This window comes from Haemorhous mexicanus, chromosome 1, assembly GCF_027477595.1.
Source record: "Haemorhous mexicanus isolate bHaeMex1 chromosome 1, bHaeMex1.pri, whole genome shotgun sequence".
Classification (NCBI taxonomy): domain Eukaryota; kingdom Metazoa; phylum Chordata; class Aves; order Passeriformes; family Fringillidae; genus Haemorhous; species Haemorhous mexicanus.
Genome location: NC_082341.1, coordinates 146,584,857 through 146,608,140, shown reverse-complemented (window position 1 = coordinate 146,608,140; position 23,284 = coordinate 146,584,857). Strand labels below are relative to the sequence as shown.

General features: G+C 40.7%; 1 protein-coding gene across 2 annotated transcripts in view; it reads left to right on the top strand.

Annotated features, from left to right (window-relative positions):
* The window catches only part of TMEM65 (transmembrane protein 65), a 30,603-nt gene extending 19,455 nt beyond the window's left edge, over window positions 1–11,148 (top strand). For both annotated transcript variants that reach the window (XM_059866579.1, XM_059866589.1), the window contains 6 exons: window positions 1,466–1,510; window positions 3,553–3,620; window positions 4,380–4,434; window positions 5,605–5,647; window positions 6,281–6,386; window positions 7,907–11,148. In XM_059866579.1, the coding sequence (XP_059722562.1) occupies window positions 1,466–1,510; window positions 3,553–3,620; window positions 4,380–4,434; window positions 5,605–5,647; window positions 6,281–6,386; window positions 7,907–7,999 (410 nt within the window). In that variant the 3' untranslated portion in view covers window positions 8,000–11,148. The remainder of the gene's footprint in view (window positions 1–1,465; window positions 1,511–3,552; window positions 3,621–4,379; window positions 4,435–5,604; window positions 5,648–6,280; window positions 6,387–7,906) is intronic.
* Window positions 11,149–23,284: the final 12,136 nt, after the last annotated feature.

The following is a 23,284-nucleotide window of genomic DNA, read 5'->3' as shown; positions in this document are numbered from 1 at the left end:
CACCCTGAACACATGCTGAAAATTTTGGTCTGACGTTTTCTTTCCATCTATACTTGAGGCTTCAGAAGATTGACTCTCACAGGGGCCCCCTCTATTTCCCATGTTCCTCTTCCAGCCTGAGTTTTGAACCTGTGGATTCCTTGGCATTTTCTGAGGGAGAGCAGAATATCTTCATTTCTGTAGTATTTGGGCTATACTTATCCCATTTGCATGGTGAGTGCATCTGGTGTTTGTAAAGCTTAGGTAGTGTTTATATTGGGCAGAGAGAGAAAGCACCTCTTCAGTAACTGCTAGAGCTTGAAAGTGTTAAAGTCCTTCTATTAGTGAAATTATTTTGGAAGTCAGTGTCCTGGTTGGCTAAATACTGGTATTGTGATTGAATGTTTTTTCCTCAAAGGTACTTTAAGTGAATGTTTTCCTTTCTTCCTTAAAATAGCTTTGAGTATAAGAGTGGCTTGGATGCAAGAATTCTCACTCCAGTCTGCAGTGCTCAGACATAGACTCTAATTAATCACACTCTGTTTGCAGCATTGTCTTTCCATGTGCTTGTCTGCCCAAGTAAAATTTGAATACTTGAATGTTGTAGGTTCCACATTTTACCATTTTTAACCTTTGTCTGTAGAAGTTACCTCAGCAGAAGTATGGAAGCAACTTGTCATAATCTCAGGGTTCATAATATTAAAAAATACTTGGGGAATGATTTTTTTCTGTTTTAAAAAGGAGGACTTATATCTACATTAAAAAATGCACTAGAGAAACCTAAAAAAGTAGCTAGGTTTTTTCCCTTGCTGCTGTTAAACGAGTAACTTGCTGCTGCATTCTGAACAGCATCTCTGATCACAACTGAGCTGGTTTCCTGTAGAGAAAGTACTTTGTCAGGTTCAGGAGTGATCCTTGGTCCCTGCAAACTCTCGCTGATTTAGGTCCAGGATACCTGAAACATGCACCAAATGACCAAACTTAATTTGCTGTTACCAAAATCAGTGGTCTCTATTTTTATTTCATTTTTATATTGCTGTGAAAAATACCTTTTGTGAGAATATCAATGGCAGTATTTGTTTTGCAGACTCTCTGTGGGAAAGAAGGTTGTCTACTACATGTTTAGAGGACCTCTAAAAAAATAACATACAATTGTCTGTAGAAGATTTGATTTTTCTAATTGTGGTGTGGTTTTGTAATTTTCCAATGAAGATGGCTGTTGAACTGCTTCTGATGGCTGTTGAACTTTGCATAATCACTTATACTGGTGTAAGCTTGTAATAGTCTTAAGACATTTTGGCTTTTAATACCATGTTATCTTTTGTAAAAATAATAAAGATGTAGGTGTGAAGTATTTTTCTTTCCCATTTGAAAGCTGTTAAATAACAACTGCTTTTTTGCCTGTTAGAAATTTGGTAAAGACTTGATAATAAACTGAATCTGTGATGAAGCAGCTAACTTTCTCATTTCATTTTGACTTCTCTAGAGAAGTTGGAGGTTGCACCACCCTCTCCAGGACAACTGAGACATGGTAAAAGAAGAATGTTTGTTGAATGTGGTTCAGTATTTGTGCAGTCTCTCTTTGAATTGGCTTCATCTTTGTTCCACAAGTGCTGGTCTGTCCTCATCCCTGTTGTATGGAGTAAGAGAAAACCAAAGCAAGCACCAACATTCACCCTGCTGCCTTTGTTTCATAACACCTCGGCTGGAGAATGAGCAACACTGAGTGAAAGTAGGACAGAAAGCCCAAATGAGAGCATGCTGTTCAAAGCCAGCAGCAAACATTGTTTTTCTAAGCCAAGCAGTGTTGGTGCTGCAGTGCCGTGTGCAGGTTTTGTGTTTTAAAAGGACTGAGAAGTGGTATAAAATTGCAAAGAAATTGGAAACAGATTGTGCATTCATAATACCGTGATTCAAATTCTGATTTAGTTTCCAAATTAGTGTATTTTTGTGGTTTTGTGCTCTGCAGTGAGCAAATTTATTTAGGCAAACATTTTCCTTTTCTAATTATCTACATTCTTTTTCCAATTTGTCCCCCCCCAATTCCTTTGTCCATGTGGTTCTGTTTACTCTATGAATTCCAAAATTCTGTGCGTTTCAACAAGAATTTGAGGTCCCAGTTTAGCTCCAGTACACACATTTTGAAAATACTGAGCATATCTGTGTGCTTGTTTTGTTATTTGTGTTTTGGTGGGTTTGTCCTGTGATAGTTTAAAAATAATTTGAACATTTCATAGGTTTTGTGCTGTAGTCTTTTACCTGTGCAGTTTAGAAAATAGGTGTATTCTCACAAAATAGTTACAGATGAGCATTCATGTTCCAGTACCTAAGCATGAAATATCTTGAATGTAGCTTTGGTTTTTTTTGTGTGGTCATGAATTCATACTGTCTGCAGAAAGGAAACCCAGAAGGTACTGGATACCAGTTTCTTTTCACATGACTCTGAGGTTCATGCACTCTTCTTTTGTCCCTCTTCTAGGTTTGCATCTCTTTAAAATTTATAAAATGTAGGACTTACAGTCCAACGTGGAGTAAAAAAAAATACCCTGAACTCAAACCAAATCCCAACTGAATGCTGCATTTTAAATGTTAAAAAAATGAAAAATTTCAACTTTCAGCTGTATTGTTGTCATGTAGTCTGTTCTCGTGCTGCATTTAATCTTACGAAGTGAGCACCTTGAAACTCAGCTGGAGGCAGTGCTGTGCAAATTCAATCCCACCCCCATCAAAAGCTTACAGGCTAAAACCTGAGAGAGAAAATTAACATAGACAAAAAGGAATGAAACAGTAGCACTGTGCTCATTCTGAGAAATTACCCAGACCAGCATGTTCCAAGCTTCTGCAACAGAAAATATTTTCAGAAAGGATTTAATTGGTTTTTCGAAGTAAACAAGAAGAAAATGTGTGAAACTGAAGGTGGAGCTTGGTTCCTTAAGCAGTGTATTAAGAAGCAGCTACAAGTCTAACTTGCTCTGAGGATAGTACACAAAGTCAAGATACAATTCACAATTGAAATTGTGAGATAATTAACAGTGTTTGACACCCTGGTGAAACCCACCTTAGCATTTGCAGATTTGGCTGAAGGAGTTTTGACAAGAATTGAAATACTAAATGTTAGGAATGTGTGAAGAAGATGGAGTTCTTGCACAGAAATAGTGAGGGACATGCAGAAAAAGGACCTTTATTTCAACAGTAACTGGTGAGACAGTCTGGTGATCTTCAGTGATACTGCAACATCACCGTAAGGTCTGCAAATAATACCAGAGTTCGTTTAGTTTTAAGTATTTCTCTTATGCGCTGATAGGCATAAGTGGTTTCCACCTAAAATTGTAAAAGTGTTTGCAAAGTAGATTTTTTAACTGGTTCTTCACAAGCCATTAGTAACATTTCTGTGTAGCAAAGGGTTTTACCACACCTGCCAGCAACAAAAAGGTGACCTTTTTATAGGAAAGGAATTTTGTGTATTTTGCCTTTTTTTCTTTTAAACCCAGTATTAGACATTTCAGTTGTTCCTGTGCACTAGTGAACTCTCTTATAAATATTTAATTTTTCTTTGTTACTTGTTTCTTTTAGTGTTCTTCCACAATGCATTACCTTTTGTAGGGTTTGGATTTTTGGATAACGCAATTATGATTGCTGCGGTAAGTTCACTGTTTAATTCCTTGAACAAGTCTGTAAGATTCATATTTTTCAAGAGAACAAAATAGAATGGCCTGTGAGGTCTAGTCTAGAAAGTCCCCCTGCTCAGGACCTTCTCAGGGTCTCTAGTCTAACCTCCTGCTCAAAGCAGAGCCAGCTGTAAGATGAGACCAAATTGTTCATGTCTTTATCCTGAGGGACTTGAGAAATCCAAGGGCAGCCTGTCTGAGCAACCTGTTCCAATGCTCAGCTGTCCTCAGGATCGAAAATGATTTGCTCTATCCAGCTGGAACCTGTCTTGTTTTAGTTCATTCACATTGTCTCTCATCTTTTGACCATATACTGGTGTTTCATAATGTAGACCATGTGGTTTTGTTTCTTCAGCTGAAAACATAAGGAGCTGTGATACTGTGTTTTATTTGTTTGCTCGGTATTTGTAGAATTTTTTGTTCAGAGCTCTACATTCAGCTAAGAATTGCAGTGGGGAAGATGCTGTGCAGGGACAGGGGTTGCAGATTTGTCCCCCAGCTGCCTGGGAGAGTACATATGAAATATTAAAAGACTTTCAGGAGTAGGCCCTTGGCTTAGGGGGAATATATGCCCGGAAGATAAGATCTCTGTGATCTAAATAGAAGAAATGTCCATTTATCCTTTCACTTTTAGTGTAGACAAGCAATAAACAATACTTTTGTCAGTTGTATCAATATAATTTATTTTAACTCCAAATCCTTCAAATAACGAGAAAACTGTTTATTTTTCAGGGAACCCAGATAGAATTGTCAATTGGAGTTGTCTTAGGAATTTCAACTATGGCAGGCAAGTATTAAAATTGCAGTACATTTAGACTAATATGGCACACTCCTATATTTTAAGCTGAAAGTAGCACACAGGGTTGGAAATGGCTCTTCCTCAGTCTTGCAGCTGCCTTTCCTAATAAAGAAACAAGCTCTGGGTGAAGCTAGGGCATATTCCATTTGTAGAAATGGAATTTCAGTTCAGATAGCTTTTGAAGTGCTTGTTTGTTGATTTCAGCCTAATAATTCAAATCCTGGGTCAGTTGGGAAAGTGTATTTGCATTTCTGTAATGGAACTGCTCTAAATTCCCCAGGGCCCAGTGTCAATGTATGTGGATATATGTGTTTGTACCTTGCTGTTGGCTTGCAGTGCTCAGAGGAGATCAGTGTTGGTGTCTTTTTACTGCACTTCTTGGTGGCTCCTCTGCCTTGGTGAGATAGCACAGGAAGGCCAAGCAGCCACCCTGCCCCTGCCCTGGGCCAAGACTGATAAGCTCTGCTCCGCAGCTTTGGTGCCTCTGCAGTGTCAGAGGGTGCTCATGGATCCACCACTGCAGGTGCAGCATTGCTCAAAAGCACGAGGAGGGAGAGCTGAACTGAAAATGTTACAGCAGGGCGAGTTAGAGATTTGGAAATTTGCAGGCCTTGGTTCAATGTGAGACAGTCACAGGGAAGCTTTTCTTAGGTCTTCGGTGAAATCTTGTATTTTGTGTGTAACTTTGTTCACTTGTGTACAGTATTTCTTCTTAAATTGACACAGTTAATGGATATATTGACATGTTTGTCAAAGCTGCATACCTGAGTGACAGCTCCTATTTCCAGTGCTCCTGTGCCTCTTCAGGCACTGGAAGGCCTTGCTTGGTGTCCAGCATTAGCTGCATGGAGCTGACAATTATGCACAGCTGTTCTCAAAAGTTATGTTGATTTCCAGGTGTTAATGTTGTCTTTTTGTATTTGTCAAGTTTTCTCCATGTAAATTGAGAAAAATAGTTGCATCTCTTAGTAATTCTAATCTGCTGCTGTTATTAAACTGTAATAAGGTCAGAATAAAAACTAAAATATGAGGAACTTAGGTCTAGTCTTTAATTCTCTATAAATTGAGAGTATGCGAAGGTCACTGGAGGGTGGGAGCTGGTTGGTTTTGTTTGTAGCTGAAATAACACCTTTTTCTCTTCCCTCTTCCTCCCTCCAGCTGCAGCTTTGGGAAACCTTGTTTCAGATTTAGCTGGACTGGGGTACGTATTAACTTATGTTAATATTTTAAGTGCATTCATTGAGATGCAAAGTGGAAAAATAATTTTTTAGCTCTGCCTAATATACCTTCTCAGGCTGTTATCACCAGATCTGAAGAGATTTCCTTCTCCTCAGCTAAAACAATATCTCTGCAATGTCTTCAGGTCTAGGCATATCTATTTCTGATAAAAGCAGATACAGCTTATTTTAGTTTTTACAGGAAGTTCCTGCATAGCTGCTGAAAGTAAAGCTGTTTGTTATGCCTGTTTTTCCCACTTTCCCTCTTGTTTTGTTTTCTGCAAATTACAAGGCTTGCCACTAACTAGTCTGTGTGCGACCTTTCCTCCAGTAAAGGTTACTTAAAAAGCTCTGTAAAAATGCGTTAACATTCACACCAGTTGTGTTGTACTGCATAAGGTTTTTTAGAAATATTGTGTCTTCAATCAGTGAGATAATTAAATTACGTTGCAAAACGTGACCTTTAGAAGTCTGAACTGTGTCCCATAGTTTTCTCTCAATCACTTTATTGGTAAGCTGAAGGAAAATCTCTTGTTTTTAAGATAAGTATTTTAAAACTCTCACTAGAATATACTGTGACATTCAAAATCGTTTGTTCTTGTTTTCTTGTTCTTCAGTCTTGCAGGTTATGTGGAAGCTTTGGCTTCCCGGCTGGGTCTGTCAATCCCTGACCTGACACCCAAACAAGCTGACATGTGGCAGACCCGTCTCAGTGCACACTTGGTGAGTACCCTGTGGGCAGCACTGCTGGTGTGGAGCCTTTTGTGTTTAAACTAGCTGATAAATGCTTTTTGTCACTTTTTCCATTTATTCCTTAATGACCACCAATTTTGTGCATGTTCCCCAGAGGGTTTTAGTCTTGAGCCCGTCTCAGGGAGAATCAAGAGATTGGATTTTTTTGAGCTTGAGTGGTTTTTTTGTATGCAGCAAGCCCCAAGTGACAAGTGACATGGCTAGTCTCTGCAATGACTTTGTGTATGCTGTGCAGATACCTGGTCTGGGCTCTGGCTATGGTGATAATTTACTTGGAAGTTATGGCACTTAGTAGTTTATTCCTATGCATTCTTTGTCAAGTGCTTGCTATTCATATACCGTGCTGGTTTGTACCAATTTCTAATATTTTGTAATTTGCTTGGATATGAAATCAGCTTTTCTCTGGCCAAACTTTTAGCATTTGAGTAGTATTCACTGCCTGTGTTTATAGTTCCAGGACACTCACCTTGCAGATGCATTTTCAGGGTGATTACTTAATTAACATTTAAATATTTGAAGTGGTCCCACTTCAGCAGTGGGAGCAATGATTAAAGAAATAGATTATCAGAAACTGAGTAAAAAAACAGATAATTCACTTTGCCAGAATGAGCCTTCATTGGGAAAAATACTTTTGCAGATGTAAGGGAAAAGAAATAGCACTTACTGAGGAAAAGTTATGGTAGAAAAAGTCAGGTTTTAGCAGTGATAGATCAAAGCACAGAGCAGTGAAGAGTTGGCATGTCAGGGGGCTGCCCCATAGTCCAAGAGTCTTCTCAGTAAAAGCTGAGCCTGTGGCAAAACCCTGTCATTGCACTCAGTTTGTTCATATTCCTTTTCTGTGAAAAGACTTCTGTGCACCTTTGCCTGCAGCATTTTGTCTTTTTTACCTGCTGTCTCAAGTTTTCAACACTGTCTACCTACTGCTATTGATGTGGTTTGGAGGCTGCTGGTCTTACTTTATTTCCTCTCCTCTTGACTTATACATTCAGGTCAACTGAAATGTTTTCCAGTTTTTGTTGGTTTTACCTTGTGCCTTTGAAAGCCATCATGTTTGCAAGGAGCCACTCATTCCTTTGATGATTTGCAGTATCAGATACAAGCAGATGCATTTATAATTGCACCTAAAATGTGTGTAGGTGTTGTTTGGTGGTTTGTTGTTTTGGTTATTTTTTTTCCTTTTCTGTCTTCCTGGCCTTCTGCTAATCCTTTGTAATGTCTGTTTCCTCCCTTACCACTTGTGCAGCTCTTCATGATCATTGCCCTCCTTCTTCTTCAGAATTGTCTTTTGTCATAGCAAACACTGTCTAACCTTGTCATATCTGTCTCTCTCTCTCTCTCATAGACTGTGTTTCTAGTCTGCATGCTAAGAAAAACGTGATTCCCAGCTGAAAACTAGAACAAGGGTTGTGTGCCCCTGGTTGTGGTGGTACATGAGAAATGAGTAATAACTGATCAGTGAAAAACTTAATTTTTTTCCCCTCTTTCTTTAGGGTAAAGCTATTGGAGTGACCATTGGCTGCATTTTAGGAATGTTTCCTTTGTTGTTCTTTGGCGAGGAGGAAGAAAAACTGGAAGAAAAATAATAATCTTTTTACAAGACATATACAAATGTAAACTACTGTACCTCAATTATTCAATTATGCTGTCAATATTTAGGAATTAACAGACAGTAAAAAAATGTATAGACTTGGGAACAAAACCTTCAGCATGTCATTTTATGGAAACACTAATTTATTGTGGCCTTGTTGTGTTCAGTACTTCTTTTTATAAGATATCATCTAACTTTTTATTTAATTGTAAATTTTCAAAGTGTTTTCACTTATGGCAAGATGTTTACCACTTTCCCCTTTGAATTTATTCTTTAACGGATTATTACTTCAATAATCCACCATGGATGACAGTATCACTCTTGAGTTGCATATTGGTTGCTTAACAGTTGTAATTGCATGACAGAAATATCACTGGTGTTCATCAGGTCCTTCAATACAGATTTTTAAGAAGGTCAGTGATGAGTAATTTGAAGTCCCTCACTTTGCAAGGAGACTGGTTGCCCCTCTCCAGGCATCATTTTGCACTGCCTTAGATTAGATATTTCAGTATCTTTGACAGTATAGTTTCATTTTTTCACAATTCTGACTTAAGTGTGTCTGAATTGTCTTCTGATGATCATGTTGATGCTTTGACAAGGTAAGTGTTTCCAGTGTAGGCTCTCTACCAAGTCCATTTTTAAAGTGGTGATTTAACACCTTCTGTACTTCCATATTCATGCCTCTTTTTTCCCTTTCTAAACAGTGTTTTTTGTGAATTGAGTTGAAATATCCTTAATTTGTCTTCCTTCGTTTTGAGTGTGGTATTAAAGAATTAAGACCAACTGTTTTAAAACCACAAACAACTTTTTAAATTGTTCTGTTTAATATAAGGTGTGAATAGTTGATTGGGTAGATGAGGCCAGGGAACAGTTCAGGGTATGAATGAATGCTGGCATTGCAAGTTTGTTATGAGTGGTTCAGTTGAAATAATAAGTGTACCATCAGTCTGGATTAGAGGACCTGATTTGATGATAATACCTTTGTGTCTAAGATTAAGCCTTTGCTACCTTTTTTTTTTCTGAGACAATTAGTTAAAAAAAACCCAAGCAACAAAATTAGGAGAATTGAGGCCTTTTTACTTTTTTTTTACTTTTATTTTTGTAGTCTTACTTGGCGTATTATAGACCTGACAGTGCAGCATCATGTAACTGTGCTTTTTTATATGGTTATGAATAAAATGATGACAACTATTGAATATTCATAATATTTCAGGATCTTACTTGCCAATAGCATAATGCTAAACTCCTAATTGTCCCTTAGAGGAGAAGGTTTCTTACTTGTTTGAATAACATTTGGGAAAGCCACTGAAAAGTGGCACAGCCAAGGCACTTTGAAAGTTTTGTTGCTGAAATTGCTAGCACTTCTGAAACCTAGAAACAAATGTTAAAAAAAAAATCAAGTCCCCTGATGATTTTTATTTGCTATAGGAAAAGTCTTCTTGTAACATGTGTGTTTTACAAAGCTCATTGCTTAGCTCATTGTTATAAATCTGACTTCTCTGTTCCGATTTCTAGAAGCCCTTTTATAGCAGTACTGAAACTGACTTTAATGAAGGTGACACTTGTCTCTGTTTCTTAAAAAGCAGATGTTGAAAGCTTGGAGTGAGTAGTCCTAATAGTATGTGCTGTACTTTGCACATTAAACCAGGAAAATCTGGACCAAGCTGTAAAACCGAATGAAAGCTCAGCCAAGCATCAAACACAAATGCAGAGGAGTTTCAGCTTATGCTTCAAAGGTGGAAGCTTTATTAAATTAAATAAAAATCCAAATAACATCAACCCCCACAACTCTAACACAAAAAAAAGAAAAAAAAAACCACCAAAAAACCCCAACCCACAAAAACAATCCAGAAAGGCAATTATGCACTCTTTCACCAACAGATTGCTGCTAGTTTACAGTACTTCAGTGTTCAGAGGTTTTTTTACTCATCCACACATTTGTCTTGCCTTGAACTTTTAACTTTTCTGCCTCTGCATGCACTTTTGTTTCTATACATAGCTGTATGTATTTTTCACATTTTTCTTAAACTGAAGTACAAGTCAAAGCAATTTTGCATAGCTTCTTTTGTTGATGGTTTTACAATTACTTCAACACTGTTTCCCATTACGATACTGGCATCTTGATTGGAATCTTCCAGCAGTGGCCAAATCTCTGTTCTTTGGCATTGTACCATTGCAACACTGTTTTCATCACTCTGTTACAGCTCATGAGAACAATTGGAAGGTTGTGCCAGCTGTCACAGTAGTATTTGTTTCATAATGGCAATAGGAAAGACTGTGTACTATTGTTAAATAGCTTGTGCATGTAAATTGAGTACCTTTTGTTGCTGTATGTCAAACTATTGTACTGCAACCAGTGCTTTAATTGAGAATCAATGAACTAAAGTATCTTGAAAGAAGTTAATCATGTGTCGTCTTGTTAAACTGTTTAATTGACCACAAAAATGTGGAGGGCAAGTGACACATGGTAAGAAATATTGGGTATTTCAGTCTGATACCATAATGAAGAAGGTGACTTCTGGGGTTTCAGAATTGGATAAAGGTGAGGAATAACTTGTGATGTGAGAGGATTAGTGGTGCTGTTGGAGGCTCAGAGAAGGTGTTTGTTGGGGCCAAGCTGCCCCCCTGAGAACCACTTCAGGATCCACACTTGTGTGGGCATGGCACTGCTGTGTGTGGAAGAGAAGATCTGTGCCCTGTCTCTCCACAAGGAGAATGGGTTTTTCTCGGGTATATGGATGAAAGTAATCCCTGATGCTCTGATCACACTTACTAAAAGCCTAACTGAGAAGACACAGTCCCCTTTGCTTTCTGGTATCTTCTCCCTCCTTGATAAAAGGAAAAACAAAACACTGCAGGCTTGTTAAGTGACTTCAGTATTGCTCTTTTTTTTTTTTTTTTTTTTTTTTAATTCTATCAGTTTGTCCTGTGTTAACAGGAATTTCTTTTGCCTTGAAGGGCTGGTAGACCCAAAATAGTGTTTGAAATACTGTCTTCTATTGTAATTTAAATTATAAATGTATTTTTGACTGTATGTTATCTCTAGGAACGAAGAACGTGCATATGATAATAGGGTTACCCAAATCTTCTTGCCAGTATTTTCTCATGTGTGTACTTTTACATAAATTATTTGAATTCAGACAACATATTTTGTATTGTCTTTAATTAAATTGTTGAACTTTCTGTAAACTTTTGTACTACAGCAAAGCTGTTCTGTGTTTCTTTATTAGACCAGGTGCTGGAGGGGAAATATTAATAATATCCTGTGGGTATTCAGCCTCAGTTATACAAAACAGGAATTTATTATATTTAAGTTATAAGCAAGTGGTCCTTTGTCACTGTCATAGGAAATACCACCATGGAGTGGTACTTCTGTCTCTTCATGCTCAGAAGAGAGCAATTTAAATTAAAATATTTGCATGATAAACTGGTGGTGTTTGTGATTAATATTAATCAGAAGTTCACTTGCACTTGAACTTTTAGAATTAACTGAATTTTTTTGTAGGTAATCTAAACCTTTTTGAACTTTCCTGGACTTGGGAGCTCTTCAGTTTTTTTTTTTAACTTGTTGGTCAGTCCTTTTTGTGCATGGCTGTGCAAGAAGAAGTGCTGTGAGTAAAACATCTGTACTGTAAGGATGGTGTCATTTAATTTTGAGAACCTGTACAGGCTGGCTGTTGTTTTACTCCATTGTGGTTGCATTGTGTAGTTGAACTTCGTTCCTGCTGTTCAGAGAGCCTGTCACACTTCTACCTGACATTTCCCTCTTCTTGGTCTGATGTTTTACATGGTCTAATGACAAGCTAACAGAGCAGCAGTATATAAACTGAAGGCCTTAATAAACTATGGAGGAATTATCACCCTGCTCTGAGAGTCTTATGCCTCTGGAATTTTTCAATCTAAAATATTAAGAAAATAGCTAGACCTCATAACACAAATTCAAGCTCCCATTTTAAGGTTTTTATTAGGTGTTAAGGCTTTTCCCTTGTCTCTCTGTTCAGGACCCTTGGCATCCAGAGTGTGGCTTCAAAATAGCCTTGGGGCAGGGCGGGGACTGTGGGCTGAGAGCTTGGGCAAACTTCAGATTCTGAAGCCAGGCAAGAGAAATGCAGAAGGGATTTTTTTATTTTGTGTTGGAAGACAGCTGTGTGTGTTAGAGTGCTGATGCAGTACTTCTCCTGTAAGTAGATGATGCCAGGGTAAGGCCTTTTGTGAGCAGGAAACAGTTCTGACTTAACAGTCTTCAACTTGGTAGTAGACAGTATATGAGCAAATGGCTTAAAGAACTAAATGCTGCTTCACAGTCATGAGTAACTCCTTCTGTGTATGTGTGCAAAGATTAAGTTGCTGTAAAATACCAAAATTATTTGAGACCTTAAATTAATGTATTTTGTGTCCATTTTGTGTTCTGTTCTTGATACTGTGCTTATCAGAGTGTCTTGTTTTTGTCTGTTGGTATGAAAAGGACCTTATGCTTTTACCTGAAGAGCTTAAGCACTTCCAAACATGTGAGTATTGATTTGTCTGTTAGAAAACAGAGTATCTTGTTATGGAATATGAAGTGTCCTGAGTGGAACCATTCTCTGTTTAGAAAACTTGGATCCAAAGGGTAAGATTTGCCATATGGGACCTACTGCTGCCATTCCTGTTGAGAAGAGCTTTCCACTGAGTAGTACCATGGATTGGTAGAACAATAACAGGGAGTGTGGCCTTGTCTTGGCACAGCACTGCTGCTTGGGTTTGGCAGGGTGGTCTGTTTGCTGTATGGTGTTTCTTTATAGTTTTGTGAAAATGACTTGTCTGTTACTTCCTCTAGTAGCAAGGAAAGTGAGGAGAATGAGATTCTTCTCAGTCATTTTCCCTACATGGGGATGCATAAGGGTCTTATTAAAAGAGTGAAAAAAACCCTATGATTCTTATTCATGGTACTTTCCTGCTGTTCTCTGTGCCTTGAGAGTGCTTTTGACGTGCTGGAACATTGGAAGATTCCAAAGAGCTGGGGAGATTTCCCTCCCCCAGACTGGCTTCTCTGGTCATCTCAGCCATTGAATCATAGAAGGACCCATCAAAGGAAAGGGGATACAAAAGGTCAGGGGTCCTTGAACAGGAAGAGAAGAATGTTTACAGGTGATTTCCCTTTGCTATACAAGTGACAAGCTACCAAAGACCACACCAAAAAGCCAGTTGCATATTAAAAGGGGAACAATCTCTTTTGGTGAAGTTTCAGGTAGGCTTTCATGAAGATCTGTGACTGGCTTTTTTGCATGGTTTCTGCTGTTAGTTCCTTGCCCCTTTTTGTGTAGGAACACTGGAGAGGGAGTATAATTTTCCTTCTACCACTGTGCTCTCTGAGGGCTCCACAATGTTCTAAGGAATGTCAGGACTGGAGAAGAGTCTGTAACCAGAGCCATTGTTTGTAGGAAAACATCCCAAGAAGAGCCCATGCTGTGATAAATGGTCTTATTTTCATTTGTAGTCCTCACTTGCATTGTAAAGGGAAGCAGACACTGGGATAGTTTCTCTGGGAAAAGAAATGTTTATCTTGGATGGTGTTCATTTGTGGCAGGGGTTATTGTGCTGACATACTGAGGAGCAGGGCAGTCCTTCATGTGGCTATTAAAAAAAGAAGAGGTTCCTCCTGACCCCCCATTGGAAACCTTAACATCTCAGAGGATAGTCCTCCTCTAATCTCTGCAGTGGATGAATGGCCTGGCTGTATGATTTGCAGATTATAAAGTCCTAGGAAAGCCAAAAGGCAATTGCATGTCAATTTTCTACAGGTCACCAAGATGACATGTGAGGGGTTTGGGTACTTGTAAACTCAGTCACATGTGGATATCCTTCAGGCTTCAAGGCTCAGTTTTCATATGTTGGGGGGATTCTTGAAACGGGATTTCCCCACCTAAATGTAGGTTTTCCGTGTTGCAACTGGGCTGCTCCATCTGTGTTAGATATCTCATGACCCCTTAGTGTATGGCAGAACCAGTCCTGCAGAGTGTATTTTGTCTCATGTAGGTGTTGCAGTTCAGGGTGAGATTTCTCACATGCTGCAGGCAGGAGGCTACTGGCTTACAGCCTCTGCAGCAAAAATACAGTGCTGATGTTAATTCCTACAGTCTTCTAATATTCTTTAAGCCATGGTGAATATTTGGAGTGTAATGGAGTTTCAGCCCTGTCTTTTGCCCAGAGTTTGCACAGGTTTCGATTGACCTGCCCTGTGCCATGTTGCTTTTGGTCAATGAAATTATGAATTGTGCAAGGTAGCTTGTTCCATGAAATGGAAGTTTATTTCCCCATGAAATAACTGGTTCATTGGATGGAAACTGCTGACTGTTGTAAAACAAACTGACCTTTTGATTGGAGCAGCTTGGTAGCAAACAGGGTTGACAGGGAAACAAATGACTTCTTTAAAACTTCCCAGTGGGGAAGAGCTGCTCCTTTCTTGATCGTTGTTCTCTCTGACACCCCGTGTCAGCAGCAAATTACAGTGGTTTTCTGTTTTGGTTGTCGTTTCAGCTGCTGTGACAATGTTATGTGTTGCACAGCAGTGGGGATCTCTTTGTAAATTACTTTGCACGAAAAAGGCAGACTGCTAAATTAAACAGATAATCCAACAAAAAGGAGCTTAAAGCATACCTGAGGCAGTGCCCAAACTTAGTGACTGTAAAACCAGAGACCAGAGGGCAAGGACAGCAACTCACAGGCTGGAAAGCTCCTGCTGCCAGAAGCACCTGTTTAAGAAACAGTCTGCTGCAGGACAAGTCATAGGTGTCTTCTAACATACCTGGGGTGTCCTCTGATAAACTCTCAATATGCACTGGGGTTTTTGCAGATCTTATCTCACATCCTCATCTCATCTTATTCTGGGTAAAGTTTGCAGATAGAGTCCTTTAGTTTGTGATGTGGTTATTTCTTTTATTTCCTCCACATGATAAGAAAGTGCAGAAGGAGCAGTAGTGCCACAGATGGTTAGAACAAAAGGTGGGGAGTTTCTGCATTTCCTAAATATGCTTCTTTCTTTCTTTCTTCTTGCAACAAGCATTCAAACACCACTTCAGGGTAAAGCTGGGAGTGGCATTCAGAATAGAATCCCTTCAGAGGTCAGGCTCAAGAGTTATAGATTGATTCTTGTTATTGTACACTCTCCACTCATCTCCCAGGTCTCCCATCTCTTACTTGGCCTAAAAGAATGAAGATGGCAGTGAAGTAGGAAACTGCAGAAATGTGGCAGTTGTGAAAAGAAAATAAAAATCCAACATTGAGTTCTCCCATCATGCACCTGTTTCAGTCTGTGCTACTTTTGACTTTGTATATTGACTGAAAACTGACAGAAGCAAAGGGCATGGTCATTTCCATAGGTGTTATAGTCCTTTTTCACAGCCAGCAGAGATTATAAAAAACCCTAACACACATAGTAACACCAGAATTAATCCCTAGAGATCAATGCTCTGGAGATGTGTAAATGTTAGAAAAAAAAAAAGCATCCATAGCTGTTGCTGTCCATAAATGACTCTTCTGCTTGCACTTGGCAGCATTGTGTCAGATGGTGCAGGCATGGTGACGTTGTAGCTTTTTTACAAACTGTGGCCTACAGCTTTGATATATTTTGCTTTCAGTTGTGTGGAAGTTTCTTCCTAACCTTCATTTTTTAACTGCTCTCAGTTTGCTGCTTTGAATTAGTACTCCTCAGTGTGTCATACTGAGTAATTCCTCCCCATGGTAAGTGTATATGCATATTGAAAAATATTCATCTACTGGAAATATGTCCATTTTTTTAACTACACTTAGTCACTGTTGGAACATAACCCCTCTTTTTTGTATATCCCATTAATCCCCTGTAGCACTGTTATTTCTGCAAGTAAATAAGTTCCATTTTCTAGTGCTTTAAAACACAGCATGAAGTAGTTCAGGGACTGTCACAAGGTAGCTGCAACAAGTAGGAAGATTTAAGTTACGTTCCCTTCTTCCTGATACTCTTGTCTGTGCAGTCAAAACTGTGTCAGCCTTTATGACTGCACAGAGGGAGTGTCCTTCATTTTCACTCACCTTTGGCTTTCCAACCCTGATGCCTCCTAACACTCACTGGTTGTTCCAAATTTCTGCCTGTGCAATTAGATTTTTTTTTGTATTTAAAACATTTGAATTTTCTCCTAACCTCTTTGAATCCTTCTGACAGTATCCTGCCACTGGCAGACTGTAAGCAGTAGTTAAGGGGAAAGTGTATTTATTATGTTATAATGTTATATATTAACATTAATATTTTGCTTCCTGTCTTCTAAATGCCAGTTATGTCAAACTGTGCTTATTCTCAGCATTACTCACCACCCACACAAAACCAATTTTTTGCTGGTTTTCTCCTCAATCTGTGTCTCTCTCTTTTTTTTTCCTCCATAATTTTGAAGAATTACTAAATGTTCAACCCACAGGAGCAGAGTCTGGTTTTGCTGATCTTAGTGAATCAATTTATAGAAACTGGCAGTTATATCACTTAATAATACTGCTGGAGGAGTCTACAGCATGTCAGCTTGTCATTCTCTTTGCAGGGTGGTATTTGTCTCGCTTAACTGTGTCTGTCTAGAAGTCACACATCTCTCTGAGCCATGCAGGGAGTCAGAGAGGCACCTCTGGAGGATGGTGCATCCCCCTGCTTCCAAAGAGGAAGAATAGCTGACTAAGTTATGCCCCAAACTTTAGATGTGTGGGTAAGCTGAGGTAAATCCAGTGTTAGCACTTTATGGCTTTTGAGCTGTGTGCAGTTTCTGGCTCCTCAGGACCAGGTCCTGTGCTCATGGTGTATCAGATGGTGGGGCTGACTTTGAAGATTTGCTGCCCAGTGTGGATCCTGGGAGAAGATGAGCCAGCAAAATCTATTGCACAGCTGAATCACAGGGGTGACCCAGCCCAGTGAAATGGACATTTGCAGATGTGATGGATACCTCCTGGAGCTGTCCCACATTAATTTCCCTGACTCCTGGGACTCTTGGCTGTATGACAGTTTTGATACATAGCTTGTAGGGTCTAGAAGATGAGTGACTTTTGCAATCAGTGTGACTGTAGAGAAGAATAATAGTGGTGGATGAGAATTCATTTTAACATGACTGTGCTCCAAACTTGGAGTAAACGCAAAGCTACAATAAAGCCTTTCTCCTTTGGGACTAAACACTACTAAATTAACAATAAAGACACTGGTTTTGGTTGTGGTGTGGGATTGGCAGAGTGGCATTTCTGTTGGCAGACAATAAAAGGACTGCTGTCCTTCACTGGATGAAGAGGGAGGCTGTTTCATTCTTGGCCTGAAAGAAATAACAGTGCCTCATCCCTACTGGAGACTTGCCTTAATGTCTTCAGTGACTTTTGGAAAAGCAGGTCAGGTTCTTTGCTAAACGGCATTCGCAGCCTCTGGTTCCCTATTCAGCTCTGGAAACTTGGCAGAGCAGATTCTGGCAGTGGTATACCAGGTCTTCTAGACAGTTTGAAGCAGATTTGACAGAGCTGTATCCAGAACACAATAGTGAATGGAAAATGTGCAAAGACCTCTGTGAAATTCAGTGAACAGACAGCAGGGCTTGTGTCCAGTGGCTGCTGGTCTGGTTCTCCACCAGGTGAGATGCACAGATCACCATGGGCATTGTTTGTCTGTGTAAGGTGCATGATGGTTTTCTGGGAAACTGGGGAAGCTCCTTTTCCAGGAGCATAAGCTCCAGTTAAATTTGAGCAGCTGCAAGAGGATGAGCACCTGTTGTGTGCACAAGACTGGGATAAATTCCTGCTGTGCTGGGGCCACTCCAGTTTCCTTCTTGTGATGAGCCCTTTAACTAAAGTTTAGTTGGGCCTGTAAGATCTGTGCATAGGTACAGAGCATCTAACCATACATATGGTGCATTCCTGCCCTCTGCAATGCTGTAGGTGTATTATTTGTTAATTTACTTGGGCTTTTAACACCAAAGTTCATATGTAACTACTAAGGATCCAGTTGGCTGAAGCTGGAGTCACTCAGGTGTGGAAAGTTACAGTTCAGTGTCTCCCTGCAGACTGTTCTGAGTAAAAGGTTCATAGTATCTGAGGTACAGCACCAACATGAAAGATGTGAATGTCCCTTCAGTCTAGAGGATGAGGACTAACTGTGCCCACAGGATTGTTTTGACCAAGTGATAATAAAGATTTTTCCTTAGATTGTGGAAAAAATAGGTTGTTTTTGGTCACAAGTGTGGTGGATTTTGTCATGACATTGAGAGAGGTTTTCTATCCCTGTTGCCTCAGTTTGTCCTCTGCCTGAGACACTCACTCATCCTGTCATAGCTTCAGCCCCCCTTGCTGACCTGAAGTTTGGCCTCTAGTCACATGGGTGAAGAAATCTGCTGATGAAAGTCATTCATTGAGGAGCTGCTGGCAGGCAGCATCAGTGACAGCAAAAGGTTCCAGCCAAGTCTGGCACCAGGAGAGACTGGGTTTGTACCAGCAACAGGGAGATGTTATTGCATTTAAAAGACAATTTGGCACTGGACACAAAACCCAACTGTCACAGCAGCTCAGTGCTAAGTCCAGCTGCTCATACTCAATGCTTGGTGCTGTGGAAGAGAGGCCTAAAAGATTGTTAAAAGCTCACAACTGGGAAAAAAAGGTGGAGTCAGTGAGGAAGGAGAGACAGGAGGAAAAGAGGAAAAGTAGCACTGAAGTTATGGAATTTCAAATGGGATGTAATCTTATTCAAACAGGGATGTGACATATGTGAGGGATGCCTGCTGCTGTGGAGCTTTACTTAGTGTGCACAGAATGGATGGGTGTGAGAGAAAACAGTATTTGGGTGCTAAAAACTGGCTGATGGGGAGGGGAAAGAAATGAGTCAGTAGGACAGAGCACAGACAAGTGAAAGAGGGATGAGAATTCACTTCTAAGAAATTATTAGAAATAAGGAAAAAATGCTTCAAAATGTTATCAAATTAACCTACATATTAAAACCTCATGGGATGTGTGGACTGTTAGGGGTATTAAGGCAGGCAGCAGGAATACACCTTGCCAGTATTCTTTGGGCTCAGATAGTGGGTGTTGAAAATCAGAAATGCTTTGGTTGAAGAGCTTGAGAGACTGCATTTTGTTGCTCTAACCTGCTTGAAAAGTTTGGCCTCTGCATAGATCTCAGGGTTGTTTTAGAAATGTTTGGCATTTTGTTGCAATTTGGCAGAGATGTGCAGCATTTCAAAATGGAAAATGAGTAAATTGATGGGGGGGGGTAATTGTGTAGCTCAATAGCAGATAAAGGTCAAGATATTTCCCTCTCAACTGGCTTCAAACGAAGCCATCTTCATTAGCATGCATATTTCAGAGCACATACTTAGTCTTTCTCATTAATCTTAATATAGATCACGAATTTAAGTCAAGAGGCAACAAGAGCAAGTCAGCATATGAATGGCTGTGGCATATTCTTTTCACTCAAGAACGGATTTATCTTGATGACGTCTCTGCTGGAGCTCTAGCAAGTGTGCTTTTCCAGGGGAGATATGGGAGGAAATAGCTACTTACCTGACTGACTAACACAAACCTCACTCTGATGTTATAAATTGGTTATTCTTAAACAAAGCAGGAATGTGTGTTGTTCCACGTAATCATAAAATGGAATCACAATTCAAGGATCATCATTATTGAAACTGTGATACAATGTAATGTGTCCTGTGTGTCACTTCTCTCTAGTTCTGGCTGAATTTGGGCACCCTCCTACAGGGATGATGGGCAGAGTGGTCAAGCAGAGAGTGGTGGATGTTTATCCTGCCTTTAGCACATGGACAGTGAAGTGGACTGAAAACTGCCTGAATGTCTGGGCACAGAGCCATGTCCAGCCAGAGGACAGTCACTACTGGTGGCCCAGGGGTTGATACTGGGGCCAGAGCTGTTTAACCTCATTGTTAACAAACCTGGTTGATTGTGCTGCTGTGTCAGCACATTTTCATTTTTTGGTGATGTGAAACTGGGAGGAGAGGCTGATGCACCAGAGTTGTGCTGCCATCCAGAGGGACCTGGACAGGCTGGAGGAACGTGACAGGATCCCCATGATGTCCAACCAAGGGATGTGGTGAGTGCTGGCCCTGGGCAGGAGCACCCCATGCACTGCTACAGGCTGGGGCTGATCCCAGAAAGGCCCTTGGGGCCCTGGTGGACCCTAAGATGACCATGAGCCATCAACTGCCCTTGAGGCAGAGTGACCACCCACATCTGGGACCTGTGCCAACAGGTGGGCTCCTTGTTACAGAAGGGACTTGGACATACTGGAGCAAATCCAGTAAAGGGCCACAAAGTGGTTAAGGAATGGAACATGTGTCATATGAGAAGGCTTCAGAGAGCTGGGATTATTCAGAGAGTCTGGAGAAGGGGAGGTTCAAGGGGACCTTACCCATGGGTGAGTACTTGATTTGGGGGGAGAGTAAAGAAGTGAGATCTAGTTCTCAGTGTTAGGACAGGAAAATCTATTTAAGCATAACAGAACATCCAACATTTTATTGTGAGAGTGATGGAACACTTTGGGTTGTACAGAAAGATGTGGGGTCTCCATCCTTGGAGCTATTGAAAACCTAACGACACAGCACTGAGCAACATGCTGTAGGTGACCCTGTTTTGAGAAAGAGGTTGGACTAAGCCATCTATAGAGGTCTCTTCCCACCCCAGCTGCTGTGTGATTCTGTGGGTAGGATATCTTTTTGTTATCATGGGAAAAAAAAAATCTTCACTGGAATGAAGCTGTAATTGTTCAGATGGTGTCAGGAAAAAAATAGGAGTGAAAAGCACTGTGTAGCTGAAAGTTCATTGGTAGTTAAAACTTGAAAACATTGCTGTGTTCAGGTCAATGTTTTACCTTTTAGAGGATTGTCAGTTCTTGTCAGAGGATCACAGAATCGTAGAATGGTTTGGGTTGGAAGGAATGGTAAAATTCTGCTAATTCCACTTCTGCCACCATAGGCAGGAGATGCCACCCACTAAGTCAGGTTACTCAGGACCTCATCCAGCCTGGCCCTGGAAGAGAATGAAGGACACTTGTTTTCAGTTATACCAAGAGAATTTTGGTGGTGGAAGCCTGGCTTGGAAAAAGTGATTTTGAATTTCCAAGCAGGATGAGCTCCTGCAAGCAGTGTATCATGCACATGGTGTTACCTTTGTGGGTGATGTACCACAGCTGGGGACAACTCCTAGAAGAGCTTGTCTGCTTCTGTGCCTCCCTGCCAGCAGTACAGAGGACCAGGATCTCTATTGCTTTTTAAATGCATCTGATTTGTTGCTTACCTCCCTTTTTGTGTGTTTGGCTTTCTAAGTTGGTTGGCTCTGAGAAAGCTGGGAGCATAACAGCTGCAGGGTCTGATCTCCCTGGAATGAGTTTCTTGGAACACTTGTGAGAAATGCAGTCTAAACCTTCAGTAGCTTGCAGGGCTTGGCATGAAATTGCTCTTGTGGGTCCCTTCCAACCCGAGGTATTCTGTGATTCTCTTGTGGGCCAAGTTTATTTCTGAGCAACCCCTGAGCATTATCTGTGCCCTCTGGGCTTTCCTCCTGAAAGCCATTATTGTGTAATCAAGCCTGGAGAGTATTGATCACTGGAAGAGAATAACTTGGCAGGTTTTGAGTGCTCTGTTTGAACTGGAGGTGGCAGCAGCAGGAGTGGGCATTTCTTTTTGTCTGTAGGGGAGAGAACAAAACTGAAGAATTTTATTCTAAACTATCTTTGGTATTAATGTGTGGTTTAAACAGTGGCTGGGGAGGGGATATAATCTGCAGCTGACTGGTGGTGGGCATGAGGAAAAGAGTGGTTGTAGTGTAGGTGAAAAGGTGTTAGCAAGAAGAGCTTCTGAAGTACTATCTGCTGAATAGTAATCCTGGTCACAGGCACCCCCAGTGTAATTAGTGGGTGAGTGGGCTGTGGGGCTGCAGCTGGAGGAGAGAATTTTCTTCTAAATGTATTTATTATTGTGAATTTAAAAAGTGGAGAGGAGTTGGGGTTTTTTATTAATAAAAACTGTTGCACATCATCAGCTCTATGCAAATATTAAATAAGAGACGTGTCTGTGCACAATGAGATGTAAAAGCTGCTGGAATAAAACTTAGAAAATGTGAAGTCTGTTATTTAATTGCAAATCAACACTTGTTTTCCCCATTTCAATTATTTTCTGCTTTATGTTTTTGTGCAGTGTGGGGAAGGCCTTCAGACAGCTGTGCTGACAAATTCTGGTTAAACTGTTGTACCCTGAGCCACAGGATGACCTTGGGCAATGCATGAGCCTGACATGATGAAAACATATTTCTTCCAGCTGTCTGTGTTAGACTCCTGGATCTCAGGTTTCTTTCACAGTCAAGACTTTTGGGCCCATGTGGAAGCAGTGTGAATTCACTATACCAAAGCCTGCATCCAGACACAAATCCTGCAGTAACCAAGTACCTTGAGAGTATATGAAATTATGCTGGTTCTGCAGGATTTTCTGGGTAAGGCACAGAAACTTCATGTTGATCCCTCTCCCTGGGGATGCAGGGTTGGATTTCTCCATTAAGAAAGAAATCCTGCTACTCCTGCATGGACAAGAAGTAGATAGAACATTTCTTCTTTACCCTTTCTTCCCTGACTTTCAGAGCAGTCATGGCAGGGTCAGGCCCTTGGCCTTTCCCTGCCCAGTAGCTCTAGGGGTGAATGATGAGGAGTCATTTGCAGTGGGACTGAGAGCAGTTCAGGATGGGCTGATTTCCCTGTGTCTCCTCAGAGTGTGCTGGTGCTCAGCCCTGTGGCACCATCTCAGGACTCAGAGAACTCTGAGGCTGGTGCAGAGCTGGTCAGAGTTGTTGTCTCTGGACTCAGGCTGGACACTGGAGGAGGCTTTCACCAAGCCCTGGGGCAGGAGGCAAGGAAGAGTCAGGGTGGAAAATACACAAGAACAGAGGATGATGAGACAGTCAGTGGTTGCTGTGAATCATAGCTGGCCTGGTGGGAGGCCCACTAGGATGGGTCAGGGTCGGATCTGGAATGCTTATGGATACCTGCAAGGAACTAAACTTAAAATTTAGAGAAAAACTGAAGATCTTCAGAAATTCTGAAACTCAGAGGAAGTGCAGCTAACAAATCCTTCTGTGTTTATCCTTGGAGTTTCCCAGGGCCCAGCTGCATCAGCGTGAGCCTCCTTCAGCAGCCACAGCAAGAGCTGATACTTGCTGTTGGTGAGTTCAATCCCACTTATGGGAGCTGAACTGCTGGAGAGTGCTCCTTTCCCTTGGTGTCTCAGGGTGCCTTGGACTCTGAACACTTGAAATTCAG